This window comes from Pseudochaenichthys georgianus, chromosome 11, assembly GCF_902827115.2.
Source record: "Pseudochaenichthys georgianus chromosome 11, fPseGeo1.2, whole genome shotgun sequence".
Lineage (NCBI taxonomy): Eukaryota > Metazoa > Chordata > Actinopteri > Perciformes > Channichthyidae > Pseudochaenichthys > Pseudochaenichthys georgianus.
Window position 1 is genome coordinate 22,614,329 of NC_047513.1, and position 23,493 is coordinate 22,637,821.

At 39.6% G+C, this 23,493-nt stretch overlaps 1 protein-coding gene across 3 annotated transcripts in view; it reads left to right on the top strand.

Moving 5' to 3' along the window:
• Window positions 1-23,493, top strand: part of vps50 (VPS50 EARP/GARPII complex subunit) — a 122,531-nt gene that overhangs the window by 49,598 nt on the left and 49,440 nt on the right. Inside the window, exons 13-17 of one of the 3 annotated variants that reach the window (XM_034094413.1) lie at window positions 9,089-9,221; window positions 18,924-19,000; window positions 19,209-19,303; window positions 20,818-20,916; window positions 22,445-22,535. In XM_034094413.1, the coding sequence (XP_033950304.1) occupies window positions 9,089-9,221; window positions 18,924-19,000; window positions 19,209-19,303; window positions 20,818-20,916; window positions 22,445-22,535 (495 nt within the window). Of the gene's footprint in view, window positions 1-9,088; window positions 9,222-10,957; window positions 11,244-18,923; window positions 19,001-19,208; window positions 19,304-20,817; window positions 20,917-22,444; window positions 22,536-23,493 lie in introns of those variants that run through there. The other 2 variants (XM_034094414.1, XM_071204871.1) reach the window with 2 other exon arrangements.

Here is a 23,493-nt window from a genome sequence, read left to right on the forward strand (position 1 = left end):
ACACAGAGACACGACACGACACTACACTGCGTAACACAGGCTGCACACATGCGGCCAGAGGAGAAGGAGAGGAGCCACTGCAGCCTTCCTCAGGTCCTTTAAGGAGGCCCTGATTGGGGATTGGGAGCACCTGGGGGAGAGGCTGCACCTGGAGACAATCAGGGAGAGAGAGAGAGAGAGAGAGAGACACACACACACAAAATTGAAGGCACTTTTGTACCTGCCTTTTTAAAATGTCAAAGGGAGAACTAACTGAAGTACCCATGTGTATTAAGTGTCTATGTTGCTAATTTAGTGCCAACAAACAGGACTGAGGTTGAGGGTGTGTCCTTTTTGAGTGTTTGAAGTGCCCTTGTTTGGGACTTTTCAGCATAAAGGGAATCATTGAGTAGTTTTCAAGGTGTCTCTGACAAAAATATATACCTGTGACAAGTTGTCTATTAAATCAACACAGAATGTGGTTGGGAAAACAGCTAAGCACATTTTTCCAATCTTTAAACAAAGACTATTTGTTTGCTCTTGAGCAAGGCGTTTGGCCCTCACCTTCACCAGTGAAGCTGTTCAACAGAGAATGTGTTGATGTTCTGTATCAATACAAAATGTGCTCTAGTGTATGTGGAATAGAGAACACTTCTTCCGCTGCTCTTCCCCTGATAAACGAAGCTTTAGAAAATGTAAAAGCCACATTGGACCTTCTGAACCTGCCTCTTAGTTGTGCAACTTAAAATTCAAGGGAAATGGGAACACTCAGAAAGGTCAGAGCAGATTTTAAAAAGGTCCTATTAATTTGACATCAACATCTCATCATTATTGGCCAGCCTCATTCCTTATCAATCTCCTTGTCTGTGTGACTTTTTCTGCTGATGGAGACAGGACGGCCCACTCCAGAGAATCGTAGAAGGTTCTCAAAGAGGAGCAGTCGGCTGTTAAAGTGGTATGGTAGTAAACATAGCAGCCTTTCCAAGCTGCTAAGGGTGCTTTAGCCTCATCGTTTTTGTTGTTGTTCACATGTTATACAAAGCCATTATCTCTGTTAGAAAAAAACTCCTCAATAACATCATAATGGCATAGTGATCCATTCCATTTTCTGATGTGCAGTGTCCCATTATTTTGTACTATATATCTGATGGGTGGACCATTTCTGCAAGGCCGTGGACTAGATTCAGACACGTTGCTTTTTAAGCAATAAGCAGGGCCATGGTCATAGGCTAGCTTGGCAACTGACTGAAACAAAAAACTGAAACTGAAACTAATTAGCCAGCAAACTGGTCTCATGTTGTTTGTTATCACATAGGAAGAGTTTTTTGATTGTTTTTCTCCCATGTGCCACATTTGATACGTTTGTTTCTGTTTAGTTGCCTGGGTCTTTCTTGGGTGTTTCTGGAGAAATTGTGAGTTGGGAATAGCAGCAAAATGTCTCCCCCAGAATCCCATGGAGACTCAGGCGCAATGCCCCGGACAGAGTTGAGTCGACATGTGCAATGAACCTCACCGTCACTCATGGCACGTTCTGGTGATGGAGCACATCGAAGTACAACTTGAAACAGGGAGCAAATGAACAGAACAGTTCCCTGTGTGTAATATCAATCTCATTCCCCAGTCTGGATAAGGCAATTGAAGTTATGAATCAAAAAGTGATGAACATAAAAAGGAACCATAGCTTTTAAATGATCTAATCATTTCAAAGTGTAAACCATCGTTTTACTTTAAAGGTTTAAAAATCACGTCGGCTCAAAAAGAACAGCAAACCAGTTTTTTACTGCAACATGGTTCTGATGATTGAAAAAAAAGCACTTAACGCTTTGTCTTTTCAAAATCTCTCTGACACATCTCGACATACAGTATGTTTAATGCATAGTGATGGGTAACTTTCTTCAGAAGACCTGGCTGATCCTGAGCCTGCCTCCTCTGAGCTCTCATCGCTGTTGAAGTTTTTTAAACGCATGTTTTCCTGCCAAACTGCTGGTGTTACATGCAAACACTCTTATGTCTATCACACACACACATACATTACTTGCATCCCTTAACCCCACATCGTCTCCCCTGACTTCAGTTGCCTGGCAACATGTTGCCGTGATATGGTTCATTTGGTAGAGAACATTGGATGATAAATGCTAGCCTTGTTTTTTCCAACCCGTTCATTAGCTCACCTTTCTGACCCTGTGGCTTGAGCCCGTTTGTAACTCAAGATGTGATTATCTCTATTGTTCATTTCACGTTGACTGTACATTAATATTATAACTCTAGGATGGTACCCACCGTAGAAAACGTGTAATCGCATAAATGTCATATTGTTATTATATAAGGTTGTGTCTTTTATTGCTAGTATTTATTGTCATATTAGATACTGAACGCAAATAAGTTGTATACCCAGAATACTTTAATATTTTAGTGTAAGTGCTATTCATATTAAAATACACACAAATCAGTTGTAAAATAAAACACAATAAATACTAGTTGTCTGAAGACCTTCAATATTCACACATACCGTACAAGATTGAATTAGTCATTCACTTACTCATTGGTGTCAACCATGTAAATATTCCACTTTTCCCATTTCCTATTGAATGCATTCTCTTGGATTCTCAAAACATATGTCAACTTTTCCATGACAGAAATATATTCAACAATTTCCAGCCACTGCTCCTGAGTTGGAGCGTTCACATTAAGCCAATTTCTGGTTATAGCTTTCTTACTCGCTGCAAGTAAAACCTTAATCAAATATAGATCGCCTCCCATCACAACATCCTTAATGTTCCCAAGATACATCACCGGGCAGGTATTTGGGATTCCATAACCGAAAATAATTTTGACAACTGCATTAACCTTCTCCCAATAAGACCTTATCTTTCTACAGTTCCAGAAAATGTGTGAGTGGTCAGCCTCCATGTTCCCACACAACCTCCAACACTGTTGCTGTACACCAAGTTGCCTGCTCTTTATTTTGGGTGTTATGAAAAAGCGAGTCAGGTTCTTCCAGCAGAATTCCCTCCATACTAATGAGTTTGTGGATGTAAATTGCGTCTCGAACATTTGAAACCATTCTTCCTCTGAAATTTGTATTTGTAACTCCGCTTCCCATTTTGCTTTTATGTAGATAGTCGATTTGGTAAAGCCATTCCCCCCTTACTTTTAGGCAACTGAAGTGTCGTAAATCGTATTCTTGGTTTTTTACTATTCCAAACAAATCTAGAAATCATCCTGTCCCAGGTTATGGATTTTTTTTGTGGAACATCAATTGGAAGAGACTGAAAAAAATACAGCAGCCTAGGTAGGATATTCATTTTAACCGTTTGTATTCTGGCACTGAAGTCTAAAGGGAGGGTGGACCACCTTTCTACATCCTTTCGGATATTGTCATCAATTTTGTTATAATTGGCTTCAAACAGGTTAGAAAATGGTTCAACAAATAAAGCAAAGAGAGTAGGAGAGAGACAGCAGCCCTGTCTAGAGCCTCTCTCCAGCTGAATCCTATTGGACAAACTCCCATTTACTTTGATTTTAGCCGTAGGTTCATGATAAATAGTCTTAATACACCGAATTGCATTTTCATTTAAACCAAACCTCCTTAGTACTTCATATAAAAAAGACCAACTGACACTGTCAAACACTTTTTCTGCATCCAGACTAACCAGAACCATACTTGTGCCCTTTTTATGCGCATTGTCTACAATATGGAGAGTCCTTCTGATATTGTCTTGTGTTTGACGCCCTCTAATGAATCCAGTTTGATATTCATGAATAAGATCTGGCATGAAAGTCTCAAATCTTTTACAGATGATTGAGGTAAACAGCTTGTAGTCCACATTTAAAAGAGAAATTGGCCTATAATTTTTACAGTGGTCTTTGTCTTTGCCTTCCTTAGGCAAAATGGAAATAATTGCTTCCCTCCAAGATGAGGGAGCCCTGCCTTCTTTAAGAGTCCAATTAAAACAAGACAGAAGCAGAGGTGTTAGCTCCTTCGTGAACGTTTTATAGAACTCCGCTGGGAACCCATCGCTGCCCGGTGATTTACTGGTCTTTAGCCTACTGATTGCAGCTTCCAGCTCATCAACTGTAAATTGCGACGTAATGGTGTCATTCTGTATCTCACCTATAGATGGCAGATCAAGCGAGTTAAGGAAGTTTCTTATTGTGCTTTCATCAGCTAATGGTGGATTAGAGTAGAGTGTCTTATAGTACTCTTCAAATATTCTTTCTATCTCATCTGGCTCATACAGTAGTTGATTAGTTTGGGGGTCCCTTGTTCTATGAATTGTATTAGAGGCTTGCTGTTTGCGCAGGCGTTTAGCCAGGAGTCTAGCTGCTTTTGGGCCTGATTCGTAATAAGACTGCTTTAAAAACCTTGCCTTTTTTTCAGTTTCTCCTCTGAGGATCTCATTTATCTCCCCCCTTGTTTCCTTAATTTGTTGTAATGCCGATTGCTCCCCTGTACTCTTATGCTTTGTCTCCATTTCTCTCAATTTTTCTATTTTGTATTTGTATGTGGCTAGCCGGGCCTTTTTTTGTGATGCTGTTAGGGCGATCAGCTTTCCACGGAGAACAGCCTTCAAAGCATCCCACAGTATCCCAGGATCCACCTCCCCATTATCATTCACCTCTATATATGTTTGTATCTCTTCCCTTAACTGTTCCACGGTCGCCTTATTATTCAAAACACCCACATTGAGCCTCCACACTGTATTCTTTTGTCTACTATTCAGATTTATTGACAAGCTAATCATATTATGATCCGAAACATCTGCCACGCCGATTTTACTCTCTGTGATCCTGTGACTTTCACCCGTATTTATTAAAAAGTAGTCAATTCTGGAGTACACAGAATGGGGTACCGAATAGTGTGTATAATCCCGTTCTAGGGGGTGAAGTTCCCTCCAAATATCAATTAGTCCCATTTCCTGCACTGACGCATTAACAAACTTGGTCAGGTGCTTCTTGCTATTTTTGTGGCTTGTAGTGTCTATGTTATGGTTCAGGACCACATTAAAATCCCCTCCACATATCAAAATACCCTCAGTCTCTAATGCAATGACATCAAACAGATTTTTAAAAATAGATTTGTTGCTCTCTGGGGGGGCATATACATTTACCAATGTCACCACTGCATTTTCAAGCCTTCCTTTCACTAATACATATCGTCCCTCTTTGTCCCTAACTTCTTTATGGAGTTCAAATTGAACTGCATTTGAAATAAGGATAGCCACTCCCCTCTTCTGGCTAGGTTTGTATGAACTATAGAATGTATTTTTATAACCAAAGCGTTTTAATTTTTCATGCTCCTGTTGAGGCAGATGAGTTTCTTGTAAAAATAGTACTTGGGCCTTTTCTTTTTTCAATTTAGCCAGGACCTTGCTCCTTTTAACTGGATTATTCATCCCATTTACATTAAGTGATTCCACTTTTATATTATTGTACGGCATTTAAATTACCCAATCCTTTGCATCCATAAAACTCCAGACAACTGAAAACACAGACCTGAACATCTGGCCCACATGTAGTGAACGTAGAACGTAAAAAGAAAAACGTAGACTTCCAAGGTAGGGTGATTCCTCGCCACCCTAAGTCCCCGTTGGCAGGAAGAGGGGAGAGCCTCCTCTTGGAGGGCCCCTCACTAGAGGTGAAACACGCAATCTCACGCATCCTAGTAGTCCAACGGCACCCGATAGCATTTATATAATCCAAATGAAGTCGTGACAAATATATGCAGTGGATATATAATATGAATCAGTTAGTCCCGGGAGGGATCCGCTCATACTCTTGTAGCCTCTTCCTTACTCTGCTCGTGGTCTCGGCCCCACCTGCACTACGCTCTCCGACGCGCTGCCATGTCTTGGTCTGGTGGAGACGCTCCATCTCCGGGTACAGCTCCGAAGCGTTGCGGTCTGGTATCTCCACGGAGAAACCTCTCCTCCTCAGCTCCTGCACTGCATCTTGCGCACTGTCGTATGTGCGTGTTCCCGAGTCCCAGTGAATGCGCATCCTGTCGAGAGGAGTCTGGAAACGTATATTCTTCTCTTTAAGGACCCTCTTTATTCCCACGTACTGCTTGCGTTTCAGGACGACCTCCGTTGCATAGTCGTGATCGAACGATAGACGTCGCCCTTCCATCAGTATCTTCTTTTCCCAGGCCTTTTTCAGAACCCTTTCTTTGGTGGTAAACTCCAGAAAGTTCACCACTATGGACCTTGGCGGTGCATTCCTTTCCGGTGTGCGAGCCACAGCTCGATGAGCGCGTTGTATCTGTAGGTTGGTGTCCGGTAAAGCTAGTTCAGTTTTCAAAAGTTGATCCACAAAGTCAGACATGGAGTTACCTTCCTTCTCTTCGGGTACTCCATAAATGCGCATATTATTTCTCCTGGATCGGCCTTCCAAATCCACCAGTTTCCCCTGCATTGCTCTCTGTTCTTTCATTGATTTAATCAACGCATCTGACATAGCCATGTTTGCTGTCTCCGCCTCCTCGATTAGTTCCTCCGCTTCTTTCAGCCTAGTTTCGTGGGCCTGTGTTAGTGTGGAGTTAGCAGAAAGTTTTTGGTACATTTCCTGCTTCATATCTTCGAGTTCAGATTTCATGTCTCCTTTGATTTCTTCTTTGAGTTTGTTTAAGTCCACTTTATGCTCAGCCCTGAAATCGCGTATTTCCTGGAGCATTGAACGCATGGTGTCTGCCGAGTCCTGTTGTGAGCTAACGGAGCTTCGAGCGTCTTCCATCTCCGGTGAGTTCTGTATTTCTAGTTTGTCACCTTTCTTTTGACTTCTAGTTCTCTTTCCCTCTCTCATTCCAATAAGATTGCATCAATTTACTAGGCGAGTTAAGGGGGTTGATTTCCAATCGCTATCAAGAGCTCAAAATTAAGCAGCCATCTCACTCGCCTTGCTCCGTTGTTTAGTTTTTTATTATTCAGTCTTGACTTGTTATTTTAATTTTGAACCTGCTCTCAAGCAGATTTACGTTTTATTTTAATAATTAAATTCTCCCATGAAATGTTGTGTAATATTGGATATCAATGTAAAATAAATTACAATTGAATTACAGCGACCATTAGAAGCAGTAAATTGTTAACATCTATGCTGAACCAACAGAGTGAAATAAAGATTACAATTACTTAGTTTGTAGTGTTCATGGCTGCATCGTTACCGTTTATACTGACGAATATCAAGTGTTTGTGTGTAATATTGAAGGTGTGCGACTGTTTGTACTCCCAGGACTGCACATCCTTTTAGTCGTTACTGCAAAAAGCCTTTTTTATAAAGAATCCACAAATTGTATAGTACCCTTCACTAATGTGCGCATTAGCTGTGCTCTCAGAGGTCGACAGGTTTGGCCTTGTAGCCTTAATTTGGAGATGAGTTGCCACTGTTGTGTTTACAAAAACATTCTCAGCAAGTAAGCCGTGATTAATGTTCACTGTAGCAATGGTATTAAAAAGGTTTGAGTGCAAAGGAACACATTCAAATGCGGATTTATTACACTTGGTAAGAGCGTAATTGACTGTCATCGCTGGAGGTCGGGTGTGTATTCAACAGTGAAGTGTGCAGTGAAGCATCACCTTTCCTTCATATTCCAATATAATATCTGACTCACTTCTTTATTTGACTAATGTTGACTATTTCACTTTTAAATTGAAGCGCTTTAAATGTCTACATGTTCAACTTTAGCGTTCAGGGTAGTTTCATTACTGGGAAAAGGCTGTTCAATTCTTACCAACAACTAACAGCAGTGGAGGCTGTTGTGTGATTCTGCTGCCATGGGCAACCATTTACATCCGGTCATTATGTGAATCTTGCTAATGGTTTCTTTCTAGTGGTGAATGTAACTTACATGTCTCACTAAAAACTGTTCTAATGAAAGATTTCTGTCAAGTTGTGGTTTGTCACTCAGGAAATTATGTCATGGCATACATTCAGAAAATACTTTACTCACGTTGGTTTGTGCATGGTTAGGCGTGTATTGCAAAGCACTATTTTCTCTTTGAGTAACTATACTGTCTGTGCGTCAGGCTTGTGTTGTTTATCTTTCCAATGCTTTTGTGAAGGCTGCAAACGCTTATTCATTATCGTGGTGTAGCAAACAAAGTGAAGAGCGGCTGCTGTCCACAGCTCCGTTTCATCTGACATGATTAATTTGTCTGCGGACACGTTGACAGGACTCCACTGGCGAGTTATTCGGTCGAGCCTTGAACTGTGTCAGTGGCTACTATTGTGCCAGCTGCACTTTTCTTTGGTCGGACAGTTTTATATTTAACACTCCAATTTTTCCAGAGCTGAGGATCAGACATGTCCATCTGTTGGCTGTTTACAGTAAAAACAGCAGTGTGCGTTAGCCTTTGTGTACTTTCTGTCGTACTTGTTCAGCTGTCTTGGTTTTGATTCAGCACCACTGACATATTTTATAAAATTGCGGTTGCGGTTTATTCCATAGGCATGTTACTGGCTGAAATATCATATACATATTTTTTTATTTGTCACATAATGCATTAACCCTAATCCTAACCCAACACAAATCTAGTGTGAAGTATTAAAAAAGTTTTATGAAAGCAATTATTTGCTTCCGGCCGTGGGCTTACGAACATTGTATCACAGCTGATTTATGACTTTCTGATGTTCAGACAAAAGTTAATTATCCAGCTACATAGACATTTTTATTATTATCGATGTACTCTCTGTGAAATCCATTTTAGAATCATCCAGGCTTGTCAATTCTGAACTCAAGTCGTCATGCTATGATATAACTTAATGTGCACATCAAAGATATTTGACACCCTCTTTATAAAATCATTATTTTAATCAGTCCTTACATTAATAAGCTCCTACATAAGATGAAAGCTTTACTAATGCACTGGAAAAATAAATGTTTTCCTTCACACTGTCCTTGAATGATGACAATAATGAGATGTAATTTATTATTGCTGAATCTTTATTTTAGTCCAGCACTGTGTGTCTCATAAATACAAAAACATATTTTAGGTTAATCAAATTATATTTAGCACAAACATACAGTAGAGCAATTCAAAAATGAAATCACTGAATTATTGTAATGTGGAAAAGAGCATCAGTGACCTTGTTTTCATTGCTTCTCTGTTTGCAGCACATCACCATGGACAGCTACATTCCCTGCCTGACGGATCTCTGCAAGGCATTGTGGGAGGTGATGGTGAGCTACCACCGCACCATGCAGTGGCACGAGGAGCATGACAAACAGGACAGCTCACACACTCCAGGTAAGAGGCTCTACCTGTTTAAACCATGACCTTTTGTAATTATTCAGAAAGATTCAGCAGCACTACTCTTCTCGTCTGACCTCCAAACATACAAGTGCACAGCTCCCTGTAGAAGCATACAGATTCAGGCATTTAAGATACAATAACAACCTCCTGACCTTCTGTCTTGCACATGCTACCATTTGGTGCCCGTTCCTTCTTTTTTTAAATCTTCAACCCCTTTAAATCTGACTTTGTCTCTTATTCTCTTTCCCATAAAAACATAAAACACCAAATCTGCTCCCTAAGCCGAAAAAGTCCCTCACAGATTCATAACCCGAACCCTGTTTTTTCAACATACAGAAGGTTTATCAGCTTTATAATTCAGAGAAAGGAATGATTGAATGTGGGTGTATAAGAGGAAAAGGGAGTGCTTAATGTGTGCCGGGGCTTTAGTGCAGCATGTAGCGTTGTGGCACAGATTTTATAATGGCACATATTTTTCAGCATTTATGAAGTGCTACTTCAGTGTCGAGGTCATTGAATGTGTGGTTTTGATTGCACTAGCCTTGGTAGAACACCTCCTCTTGGCAGCAATACAAAGAGAAGTGCTTTACGGTTATACAGTTGTAAGGTATCTCTGTATGTGCAATGTTAAAGAGTTTATATGTTAATTTGTCTGTTGTTGCATTATCACATTATAATTGGTTTGAAGGTTGTTCCTAATTACATGAATGTAAATTAAATGTAAACATTGTTGAAATTACAAGAATTAATATGACCTGGACGCATGGGTGATGAAGCATGAATGACGCATTTTTTTCTTATGGAAATGTGTCATAGATGACTTTGATTGTGATCCGTTAATAGAAACAAGAAATTAATGTATAGCTGTTTCAGTTGGATATGGTAGTGTAAACAGATCAAACTTGGACTTTTTTCTTTTGGGGTTTTTATTTATCGTCCCTAGTAGATACCCCAAATTCTACCTGTTTTATCATTTTTGTATGTACATTTATTGATGATACTAATATATAACGCGAACAGATCCTCAACTTGAAACTCAGAAAAGCTGCACCCAAGTTATGGCCCATTTAATTCAGCAAGACAACTGTACTCCACATCTGTCCAAACCTAAAGCTTATGTCTGGATCAACAATAAAGTCTTGCTTGTGTTGCAGCTTCCATCAATCCTGCCTTCAGTCAGCCAGTTGTGAAAACATCAGCCTCGAGCAGCTCAGTTGTCAAGGCAATACATACTTTGTGGTTTAGCGGTAAGCTCCACAAAAAGTTGAATTTCTTAAAAGTGTAAGAAAGGAAACCATGCTGGATTTGGTATATCGCACATCTCAGCTCATCATTTGTGTTGCCAAGGACTTTGTCAAGGAGCTGCAAATAAATAACTGTCAAATTAGCTGCTACCTTCCGGTCGCGTATCGAAAGAAAGCTAATTTCCATTTCCCACACTGTACATAATTTATTAGGCAAATGGATGAGGACACAAAGATGCTAAGTCCTCAGAATCCTCATTAGATGCGTTCCTCTTCGCAGGGGAAAGGACATACACCGCGTTTCCTTTCATGAAGCCCATCTATCATCTCCCTATTTGATTGGCTGTCACCTCTATCCTCTGTGTAAACTAAGGTGTCCCTGACCCCGCCTTTTTCCTGGCTTTCACCTTTCTCTTTTTTATCCTAATGTCCATCAGAGTAATGATTGACTGTACAGGCTTTGTCTCATTTGTGTGACCTCCACAGGAAGTGACCTCCATCTCACACAAGAGGTCCGACCCACTGAAGATCACTCCTCTCCTGCTACACACTCACCCGATTGAGATGTTAAAAAAAAGAAAAAACCATTGAATGTTAGCCAGTTTCTACTTGACATATTGAGCTGGTCAGTGTAACGAATCTGGCCAGTTGATGAACGCAAAGGTTGTTTTAAGAAGTTCTAAAGGTCAGGGTACTATCCCCACCTGACAAACTAGATTTGCTGCCCTGTCCTGTATGATCAGCACTGAAGGCTGGGAGGCTCCATGTGTGTGAGACCCCTTGAGTGAGTGAAATCAAATAACTATGGCCAGTTGGTGACATGTTCATACAGAGCATGGACACGGTCCATGTTGGCTAATATATAATGAATATATAGTGGCTCTCTGCTTTGCGATGATAAAGGAAAAGTATTTTCAGCAGCAGGCGAGAGTCGGCCTTCACACCTTGTTAGTGTTGTTGAGTAGTATCATGGAATATACAGTGAACTACGGAGCATGCAATGCGAAATAACTTATTCTTTACTGACCTAACATCATATATTGTTATTTTTGTATTGAACCATTCCATCTTACTTTTCTGTTCATGCAAACATCCTCAAGTCAAGTTAGCAAAAAATTCTAACCAAAATGTTTCTCATCCCCACATTTAGAACCTGCAGATCATGATTGGATTAATATGCAAGCCCTTTAAATGAATGCATCTGCTTTAAAGGACTTTCATGTTGTAAGTTGCATACAACGTTGGGATCAAGCCTTTCAACACATGAAGCTGTGCGTGTGAATTAAATAAAGAACAATTTGTTTGGCTCAAACTGCACCAAATCAGCATTTAATATGGTAATTAAAAAGGCATCGGGTATATGGTCTGATTGATTATAATCCCTCTAAAATATGTTGGGTTTATTAAACATATGGTGCAGTGCTATTGGCCAATACTACACAGATTGTACGTAAACGGAACATTTTCGTTTTTTGCTAGTCGAAATCAGCTGTATTTTGCATAATTGTATTTATTTGGCATCTGCATCGTCTGCGGGGAATACAGATTATAATTTGTTTGTTAAAGGCTTCACGTTGCCAGAAAGACAATCTTGTTTTTCTTTTTCTCTTCTTAATTTTTAAGAAGATTTATGCAAAGTCATGCAAATGCTCTTGTTGGATGAGTCATAGTTTGAAATCTGCAGGGAGCTAAGTCCCCTGTGGGTTTTGTCCTGTGAGTCACAAAGAACTGCGTCACCCACAATGCCACCAAGGGTCAAACACTGGTTACCGCCTACTGAGTAGCCAAAGGTGGCGTTCCCCATCGTTCACCATTCCTACCACTCTTTATTAACACTTTTAGTAATCAGTCTTAAGGCTTTTAACTGGATAACCCGAACAGGAAGTCTACGCCCTCACAGGGTCAGCACCCCAACTGCACTGAATGCAACCAAGTATGGGGAATACATGGGGATATAGTGGTATAAAAAAAGGATGGAAATAATACTTTATTCTATAAAGTTGAACTGCTTTGGTAATCACAATGTCACTATAAGATTTCTTAAGGTTTTAAATCATGCAGATGTGTAGCAGTCTAACCAGGTGCTATGTACAAGACTTATCATCAAACTGTTTGGAGTTTTGAACATTGAAGTGATTTTCTGCCTTTTAAAACTTACCCTTCAACAGCTGACATTTTCTGCTTGGTATTTCAAGCTTTTGTAGGCCTCACAGCCCCTCACTCCCACAACTGTCCTTGTGCTCATTAAATGAAACCTAGTTATGTCATGCTTTATCACAAGCTCTTTGTTCTTTTATTTTTTAAGTAAATGACACAACTGTTAAAACCAGCTCTGTCCTAATTAATAATTCAAATTGCTGGGGTCTCAAGGATAATGTTTGAAACCTTCCCAGTAAAGGACATCCTTTGAAATTGATTTTACTTTGCGTTAATTTTATTATCAGATATCACGACTAGTAGTACTCGAACATGATAGTGTTGGATGTGGAGGTTTAAAATTCATCATGAGCACACACGAAGATGAGAATCTGAAACCATATATTTCAAATAAATCCAAATACCATGGAAAAGCACAAGGTTTCACATCCATTTCAGAGTGTGAAGATTGCTATCAGTCTGTGGGAGGAGAAGATACACGTCTATGATGGAGCCAGGTGGACGGGTATACTTTCCGGACAGAATTTAAATTCAATACTCTTGTCAAAGTGCTACCTCTTCATCCACCAAATAATCTTGCTGGTGTGGTTTTCAAAAAAGGAGAAGCTTTTTTCCCCTGTCTGAAGGATAAGACACACTTGTTAAGTTAGTATGTGAAAAAGTGCTGTTGAAATCTGTTTGGGTGCATTAACCAGATCATTATCAAATATTTCCTATAACTTTCTAAACTGTCCGACACTGAAACAAACATGTAAGCTTATTTTCCTCATTCAAGATTCCTATTATAGATTTTTAGAGACAAATGTAGTGAGAACACGAGTGTTAGTAGCAGATGCAGATAATGAAGAGTGCTGTTTAACACTTTATTTTTGAAAAGTGTTTAAATTAGATGAGTCTCTTGTTTTAATAAGACATGTTGTTTGAGCTTAATGCCTGGCAAAACTTTTTGTTACCATTATAAATTATTCAGGTGGACATTTGAAGGTAAATACCCATTAATGATATTTAAGAAGCCCCTAGATCCAATTAATTGCAACAAATAAAACTTGACATGAAGTCCTCTTGACGATTCTTCTGCTTTTTGATGAATTGAGCCTACTGTCAGAATCTATGATAAGTCTGGGCCAATCCCCTCTGCTGCTTATTGTAAGCCTCAGAGCCTCATTAACACTCGTCCTCTGTGTGAAGTGGTGGTCTGCATACAGACTGATAAAAAAGAGTAGAAAACGTTGTGAGGTGAACTTTAGTGCATTGGACAGAGTTCTTGTCAAAGAGAGAGAATATCAGTGACTACGGATGTAAATGGATAACTTGATTGATAAACTAATGGTACTCCGTCAATGTATTATTCCTGTCTTATTGTATTGTCAGACCCACAATGGACAGCAGTGTTGGGTGTAACGCGTTACAAAAGTAACGGAGTTACAGTAATATATTTGCTGTAACGAAGTAATGTAACGCATTACTAATGAAATGTGGGTAATATATTACCCGTTACAATGCTCAGTAACGCAGTTACAACACATTTTAACCCGAAATTAAATGGTACATAGCGAGACATTCCGACACCAGACAAATTGTGCGGGTAGATTAGTAAACCTGGTGTTTACTCTTCAGGCTTCGCGCCGGGATCTTCGGGGCAGTTGAATGTTGTGCACCCTCTATTAAAAAAAAGAGAACGGAGCGAAAAATACTAACAACAAATTGTGTCCGGTGCGCGTGACCTGCTCCGCTGCGCGTGCATAATTTCCAAAGTGCTTCCACAGCAGTGACACACATCTGTGGATAATCATTTATACGGAAATTGTTAAAGCAACCATCACTAAACGCCAGCAACACTGCATCTACTGCAGACAGTAGCAACAGGTAGGATGGGGACATCACGTTACCCTCCGTTGTGGACACTAGCTGACTCCCGCCTGACTCGTCGCCCTCAACCCCGGAGCAGCACTCTTCATCGCCCGAAACACCGCCGCCCCTCTGCGGCCCGCGGGTGCCAGCCAGGATACCACGGCAAAACAGAGCCTGCCCAGGTATATCTAAACAAGTACCCGCCTGTACAGTGGGGTTAGGTGGTCATTTTGCAGCTCGTGGTATACAAATAGACAAGGGCTAGAATATGTGAAACAGTAAATATTCTCTTCCCAGAGTATATGATGGGACCAAGGTGATGTTTAGTACATGGTTTTAATAATACTTTTGCTTTTCAATGTTTGCCATTTCAAACCATGAGCTGGTTCAGATAATATTTGCCTTGATTTACAATATGTTCTCATTTGTTTTATCAGTACAGCTTTGAAGCTGTTGTGCTTTTCTTTGTCACAGTCCACTTTGGACTATATGAAATATTTCAGGATTGCACTTTTAACTCACTTGAAATGTTCTCACTTGCTTGGTTTCAAAACATAACAAATGCCATAATCTGTTCATTGGGGACCATCAATGCTATTTCTCATTGCTGTTGCCGGCCACTATTGCTCATGTAAACCTGCTACTGCTGCGCCCCCTGTAATCTCAGAGGCACCCTGAGTCATGTTGTTCTGGAACCGGGCCTGTACACGGCCATATACTAAACAAAATACAGAGACCATTCCGTGTCCTGTTAGTGTTTACTTCCTGTCTGCCTTCTTCTGGTGATTTATCTTACGTCCAGCGCTCCGTCTTTTAACCTCTTTTCCTTTCTCTTTCTTGATCCTCCTTAGCAACCTTCATTATAGTCCTTGACAGTGGTCTGTACTGCAGTATTAACAACGAGTCACATGTTAAGAAGTCAATCAGAATTGACTATTCAACTAACCCGTGTAATACAAGTTGTGAGTAGCCTTAAGGGCCTACACAGTTGTTATGCTATACCACATCACCCTTCACTGGATGTATAATGAGCTGCACTAAACTACATTTTAGCATTTAAAATACCTAGCCATTCTTTTGCGGTTATTTTGGTGAAAGTAACTAAAAAGTAACTAAAGTAGTGTAACTCATTACATTTCAGAGACAGTAATTTTGTAATATAACTTATTACTTTCAAAAGAGAGTAATAAGTAATATGTAATATATTACATTTTGAAAGTAACTTGCCCAACACTGATGGACAGTAAAGTAAACAGTAAAAACATATATACACTGAACAAAAATATAAATGCAACACTTTTGTTTTTGCTCCCATTTATCAAGAGATGAGCTCAAAGATCTAAAACATTTTCTATACAGTATACACAAAATAACCATTACTCTCAAATATTGTTCACAAATCTGAAAAAATCTGTGAGAGTGAGCACTTCTCCTTTGCCGAGATAATCCATCCCACCTCACAGGTGTGGCATATCAAGATGCTGATTAGACAGCATGATTATTGCACAGGTGTGCCTTAGGCTGGCCACAATAAAAGGCCTCTAAACACACTTTGATGTGGAAAGTAGGTGGAGAACCCTTTTAAGTATGTGATTTAAAACAGATATATGAATCGATAATACATAACAGTCAGAAACCCCCTTGACATTGATTGGCTCCATCAGTTCTTCACAGTTATAAGGTAATGTCCTTGGGTTACCCTTCCACATATTTCAGTCACACCTGAACAAGCCACAGCTTTTACATTTTAAAACACCTCGTGCTGGTGAATTAATTCTCTTTTATCTATCACCATAAAGTGATAGCTTCAGAGACTCAGGTTTCTGAGGAGCTTTGATTAATCCAGCTCCATTGATCCCTTCTTGTGTCTTTTATTTTGGGGTTTTCATCTCTTTAACCTATTGAGGTCATTTTTGATGGTATTTAATTTTTTCTTTAAGGCCCACAATAGCTCCTCACTCACTACGTCTTGGTTGTAAAGGCTTTAAATTACTCATGCCCATTCTCTTACTTTCATTACATTTATTCAATAAGATATACACACTGTGGGTGTAACACAAGTGATGTTGGTACTGGTAATGAATGAGCTGTTGTTCTGGTGTCTTTATAAGAACAACCTCACTGCATCTGTTTCTCAGGTCAAAAGGGGATTTGTTTTATAGGCAATATAGCTTTTGAATGCCATTTTTCCCCCGAAAGATTTGAATTATGTGTTCAGTCTATTCTTTATAAAAGCAGGGAAAATGGCAAGAGATATATATCGTGTTGCTCAGAAGAAAAACACCTCACCCAGCAGGTTCAGCGTACAGTGGCTCTGTTTTGACTACAGCTCGGAGTCAAGCTGAGTTAAATGATGTGTTTGTATGTTTAAGGCTTTGGGTCTTTCAACCATCTTACTTCTTAGGGATAAGAAAAACATTACCACATGATATATGCCTGTCTCCCCTGTTTTCTCTGACTAACGTCTCTAACCATCATCTGGTTCAATAGTTACTGAAGGTCAGTGTGTGTGATGTCAAGCACATCAAGATCTACACGTGTTTGCTCAGTGACACATTCATTTTTTATTCAGTGCTTTTAAACTGAAGTCAAAAGTCTTGGAAATTCTTACCTAACCCTTCCCCTGATTTACACACCACTTTTCTGTTTTGGTTGCCTCTAAATATACACTCTGGTTTAATACTTGAAGAGAGTACTTTTAACCAGAAGTAAAAATGAACTCTGCAGCTGAATTGTAGCCTTTTTTTTTTAAATAATTGTACTTAAGAGTTAATTGTTTCCCTACTGCTAAGGCACTGTTATGATTATGTTTTTGGACTTCGTCATTTGGGGTTTTATATACAGGAACCATTCGGTGTCTGGATGCTCCAGAAGGGGGGGGCTTTAATGACAGAAAGCGCCAATATTGAGGCTCCATGTCCACAAGCATGTTCCCTTTAAAAGCATATATGAGGCACTAAATCCATAAGAGGAGAGAAGCTATATCGCTGACCCTGGCCATACAAATGACAAACCCTAAAGGCAAACACAAACCTTGACCAGGGCCATAATCCACAACATAGATAAATCTCTCTATTTTTATCTTTCCGATACATTAAAGGAATATACTGTAAGGGGTAGGTGGGATTGGCAGCCCCCCTGCTTGTTGAATTGCAGGGTGACTTCAATCAGTCACTACTGCTGGCTTATCGTCTCTGGATAAGCCAGCCGTAGTGACTGATGGAAGCCGTTTTCAGACAGAGGAAAGTATAGCGGCTGTTGTGACGTTGTAGCCCAGCGATGTCCACATTTTTTTCACCGAGGGCCACATACAGAAAAATAGGGGTGAGCCACTCACTAGAGTTCAGATTTATTGCCTCATAGGTGAAGTTATAAGTTAGCAAAATCAATCAAATGTAAGTAAATTATGCTTGATGCAACAGCCTACATGACAGCTTTCCATAGGGTTGCATTTATTTTGTTAGCAGCTCATTCCTTAAAACAGAAGCCTTAGATTGCTTATCATAAGAGGAAATAGGAAGGGTATATTTCAAGGTTGTTATGTAAATAAGTTATTGGGCTTTTTTCTTATCAACTTAGATTTGTTAGAACATATTTTCAACTTGAAGTGACTGAAAGCGGGCTTATTAACACATGAACACTACTGTGTAATATATGTTTACAGATATATTTAAGAAGTACAATACAATACAAGACGAGAACAAGTTTCATTTGTGGGCCGCATTCCATTGTACTTTTTGAATTTTCTCAGCCAATTCTAAATGCCCCGCACCCCTGTGGTAGCCTCTTCTTCAGTGTCTGCTACACATGGTGTTCAAAGATCGGTGAGAAGAGAAAACACTAAAACACACAGAGAGCTCATAGAGGAGGAACCGTGTTCATTGGAGATGTTGATTTATGTTCCGGCTGTCTGACAGTGACCAGGTCCTTAGCACATAAAACATGTCTCAGTGTATTGTCATATTGCGTTCTTGGTTGCTGTCAGTATTCGCTCTCTTGAGGGACTCTGTGACCTCCGCTGTCAAATGATGTGAAATGCAGACTGACAAACACTTTACAAGAAGTCTCCTAGTCTGCAGCTAAAATTCAGGCTGTCTTCATTGTCATACTAACAATGAAGAACAAATCCCACACAGATCTGCAGACCAACGAGACCACATTCCCCTGATCACATTGAATGCACCGGATGAATCACATTATCAAATGGATTTTTTTTCCATTTGCTTCTTCATCAACCTTAAGAATATATTTCTTTATTCCTCTAGGACTTCTGATTCCCGCTGTTCACACATCACTGTGCAAATGTCTATTAAAAAGTCAATTAAATCCATTGAATCATGCTGGAATGAAACAGTCAAGCAATAGATAGATACAATAAAAAAGGGGGTAAGGTAAATGTATCTGTCTCCTTATTTAATCCGTCTGTGTGCTTTTTTTGACGCAGCAGAGTCTGATGAGTCGGTGGTGGACCGCAGCTATGTCAAGAAGAAGCTGGAGCATGGACTGACACGCATCTGGCAGGTTTGAAGAAATTCTATCTTCTATCATCTCTCTATAATATCTCTGCTTTTGCCCACATACTGTAGTCTTCACTCCAGATGATTGACATGACTTGTGGGAGTATTTGTTCTGTTTTATGTGATGTTCTTTTTTAAATTGTGTTCATGCTTTTATGCTTGATCCGAAGATAATTCACTAATCACTTTTCCCCTGTCATGTTCCTCCCCAGGACGTCCAGTTGAAAGTGAAGGCCTATATCTTGGGGACAGACATGTCTAACTTTAAATACGATGATTTCATCGTGGTACTTGATGTCATCAGCAGGTACGCCGCACGAACAGAGCAGTCGGCTCATCCTTGTTTACACTAATTGGCCATCATTATCTTGCAATCACTGTCCCTTTTGCCGTCATGTCTTATTACATTTTTTCCCCCAGGTTTTTATACTCTGACATGCAGTCTTTTTTTTCTCCCTCTCAGTCACTGACTCAATCAGATTATGCAAACTTAATTACACACAAACACAACATGCTCCTTCGTCCAATTAGATAATTATCATTGTTTGTTTACAAGCACATCAAAACAGAAATTATAATGCCAGTATGTCCAAACCTATTAACACGCCACACTTTGATTATGTTAACTCTGATTATAGCAGTGATACTCCAGTTATTTTTGCATTTATGGACACCAAATAAGAAGTATGCTCGCATTCATCTTATTTCTCGATTTGCGGTCGACCTGTGCTGCTCAGCCCATTATGACTGTATGTGGGAGTGAACCTGTACATTGTCTGGAACAGTTTGTGGGTGGAATAAAGATTGATGTTTTGTTAGAAGAAACCAGCATATTCCAGTAAAGGTTTTTAAGTTAACCTTAAATCATGGGCATTTATTTGTTACATCGAATTAAACTTCTCTGACAATGTGTGGTTATGTAAGAAATGTACATTTACTTCTGTCGATTTAATGAAGTCACTGTCTGCGTTCAAGTTATTATCTGTGCACATACTGTATATGACATCATCTAAAATAGCTGTTTGACGAGTCAGCTACCTGCAAATATCCAGATATTTCCGATGGTTTATTTGAGATGAAGTCTTGTGTGGTCGTTTTCTTTCTTCAATACCACTGCAAACAGCAGTCCCTTGACCGGTTGCCAGAGCGAGTCTGTTTACATCGTGTCTCTGTGCCCCTGCTGGCTCAGCTGTCAATCAAACACACATGGCAGATTTCCTCCTTAGCTTTGAGGCTAAAGGGCAGTTAAGTTTTTACATTTTTGACTGCAGAAAAACATACAATATAGGAATTATCTTATGAAGTAGCAGACACAATATAGGGATAGATCAAAATAAAAATACATTTTGTAATAAAAACCTTAATATTAGGACTTTATCTGCAAATATGTTCGGCGTGATGATATATGCTTGGTTACTTCCTAAATACCCCACAATACAAGATTCCTTAGGTATAGTCAATTACATTTATATTATAGAAAATAATACGTTATCTCTTTGATTTTGAAAAGTTGGTTCCTAAATGTGTCTTTTATCAGCATGCTTTTGTGGCAATATTCCAATAATTTATCGTTTTAAGTGTATTCAAGCAAACTTCTATGAATTTTTTCTCTATCTTGCAGTGACTGAACCATTATGGGATGGTATGACAGATAGTCAGTATCAATAGGCAGCCATTAAAGAGTCCATTTGTTCTCCTTACACCCGGTCTTCTCACTAGTACATAATTAATTGCAAAATCTCTTTGTCTTATCTCTTCTCTCCTCTTCCTTCATCATTATCTGTCATTATTTCTTCTTCATCTAACAACCTCTTTCTCCAGGTTGATGCAGGTGGGGGAGGAGTTCTGCAGCAGTAAGTCAGAGGTCCTGCAGGAGTCTATCAAACGCCAGAGTGTCAACTACTTTAAAAACTATCACAGGTAAGATGTCTCCATTGCTTCTGGATCCTCACCTGCATCATGTGACAAATTATACGCACATTCTTCTCAGTCAGTGAGCTGGCAGGGTCGGTTGTGTGTGAATAATTACATGGATACATCTGATGTGCTTTCCCCGTTCCACATGAATTGGAAGAAAGTTCTTGAGACAATATTAAATGACACTTTACCAGCAGGTTGCTTGACAGAAACTTGTACACACAATCACAATCATTGGCTGCTTTCATCATGTTCTATTCCCAGCGCAACCCTCTTCGTGGTAGATGTGTAATTAGACGGTAGATCTCACTGAGCTGGAAGCACATGTAACGCTTGATTACATAACCCCCTGCCAACCACTTGAATATGTATGCTTTGACACATACAGCGTCACATTGTCACATGTGACTGCATGCCAAGAATCATTGATATGATAATTGGATGCTGATTAGCTTCATTCCTGTGATGCAGGAGGGAGACATTCATTTTAAGGTTGGAGATAATCTCAGTGTGAAATTGTAATTTGAACTGAAAAATGGAGCGGTTTAGGCAAAAGAAGAAAAAGAGGAGGTGGAGAATGGCAGACAGCATTAGAAGGACATATTCTATCCCCCCACTGTGTCCGTGTGCACGCTACAGGTGGCCAGCAGCCTTCCAGCGTGCATCATCATTACATTAGGTTAATCTTCCAGGCGATTTACAAACGGATTGTGCATCAGTGAACGTCGGCTGGCTGAAGCCCACTATCGTCTTCAGGGTGGGTTTATTTTTGGCCCGAGGTTTATTATGGCTAATATAATGGAACTAAATGGCACTCAACTTATGGTTCTCAAAGTGCCCAAAACAAACATGATGATATATAAGCTGTTTGGTACAAGGTTAGGGCTATTTTTTTCCTACCGTGCTATATCCATGAACCACATCATCGCGGCAGAGGCTCATGCACCCTCTTTGGAGGTTTTTAGTTTGAAGAAGTATTTTTGATTTCGGGTGAACCATACCTTTAATATATTTTAATTTTCAATGCATTTTATGTTAGGGTTATGATAGGATATCAATCCTGTATTTCTGTTCCACAAGACTTCCCTGTCCCTTGCCTCTGCTACTGACCTTTCACTTTCACTCTTACTTCAAACACCTTTAAGACATGAGCTACCGCTGTGTTTGAAGTTACGACTGCTCTGACATTTCCTGACAGAAAAGACTTCATATTGACCTAGCTGGTGACCATCAGTGTGGCTGTCTTGAGCTGTGATGACAGCTAACATAAAAACATGTTACACACACCCACTCAAACCTCACAAAGACACAAACACACACGAAAACCTCTCCTTTTTCACAGTGCATCCGTGACCTTCGCAGGTCCTTTTATGTCAGCATATTTTATCTGGACTCTGGCTGCATGTAAACAGACTTGGACATGCTGCTGGCATGAGGTCAGTAATGGACATGTCGACTTCTCCTTTTTAACTATTGCCTCTTCTTATCATACCCCATCCCCGCTCCTTTTACTTTCTTCTCATCCCCTCAGGGCACGACTGGAAGAGCTGAGGATGTTTCTGGAAAATGAGACGTGGGAACTTTGCCCAGTCAAGTCTAACTTTAACATCTCCCAGCTCCATGTGAGTAAGAACCACATCGCTGAGGCCAGAAAGTGAAGCACGGTAGCTTTCATTTAATCCACACTGTCACTCATCGCTCCCCCACATCACTGTGAAATTTGCGTCAGGATATGAAACACAGGGGATCCTGCTCAGTGATTTCTGTGTAGGTGTGGGGGTGTGTGTAGTTTTATCAGATGACGAAATTATGGCTGTTGTCACTGATGCCGTGTATGTTAGATATTTTTATTCCCCACACTCTTGAGCATATACATGAAACATTCAATATCAGAGACTAAAGTACATCGCATACAGACACCACCTACATACTGTACATGTATTGTAGTTCCTCATGGATTTAACCAACTCTAAGAAAACTGCAACATGTTCAACTCACTTACAAAATACAGAAAAGAGAAATGGAAAGAATTAGATGTCAGAAAGATGAATGGACTTCATTCATATTCTTGTTTTTCTTCATGTCTGTCTTGCTTGGGCACATTTTGCAATAAACACGATTGCCAATAATTTGCATAATTAACCCACTGCCAGGAGAATATTGTTTGTGCACAGTACTGCATTGTAAACATATATTATACTTATTAACCCTTTAAAACCTGCTGGGCACTAACACTAACTAAGTGTTTTAACAGACTGCAATTACTATTAAAATATATATACATGATCTCATAAGATATTTAGTAGATATCTGGCCATTTTCAAAAAGAATGGCCTTTTGTAAATATAATTCAGATACAATGTATATAATATTCCTCATATGTAGTTGATTTTGTTCTGAATTGTTAAACGTAGACCGACATTTTAGTTGTTTACCTCATCTTATGCCTGTTTCTATCTCTAAAGTTTTCCTCTAACAGTCAACTATTTTTGACTACAAAGGATTCATTTGAATTTATTTCGGTTCTTAAACTTGGAGTGTTCCCCAATTAATAAATAAACAAGAAAGTTTGATAATAAA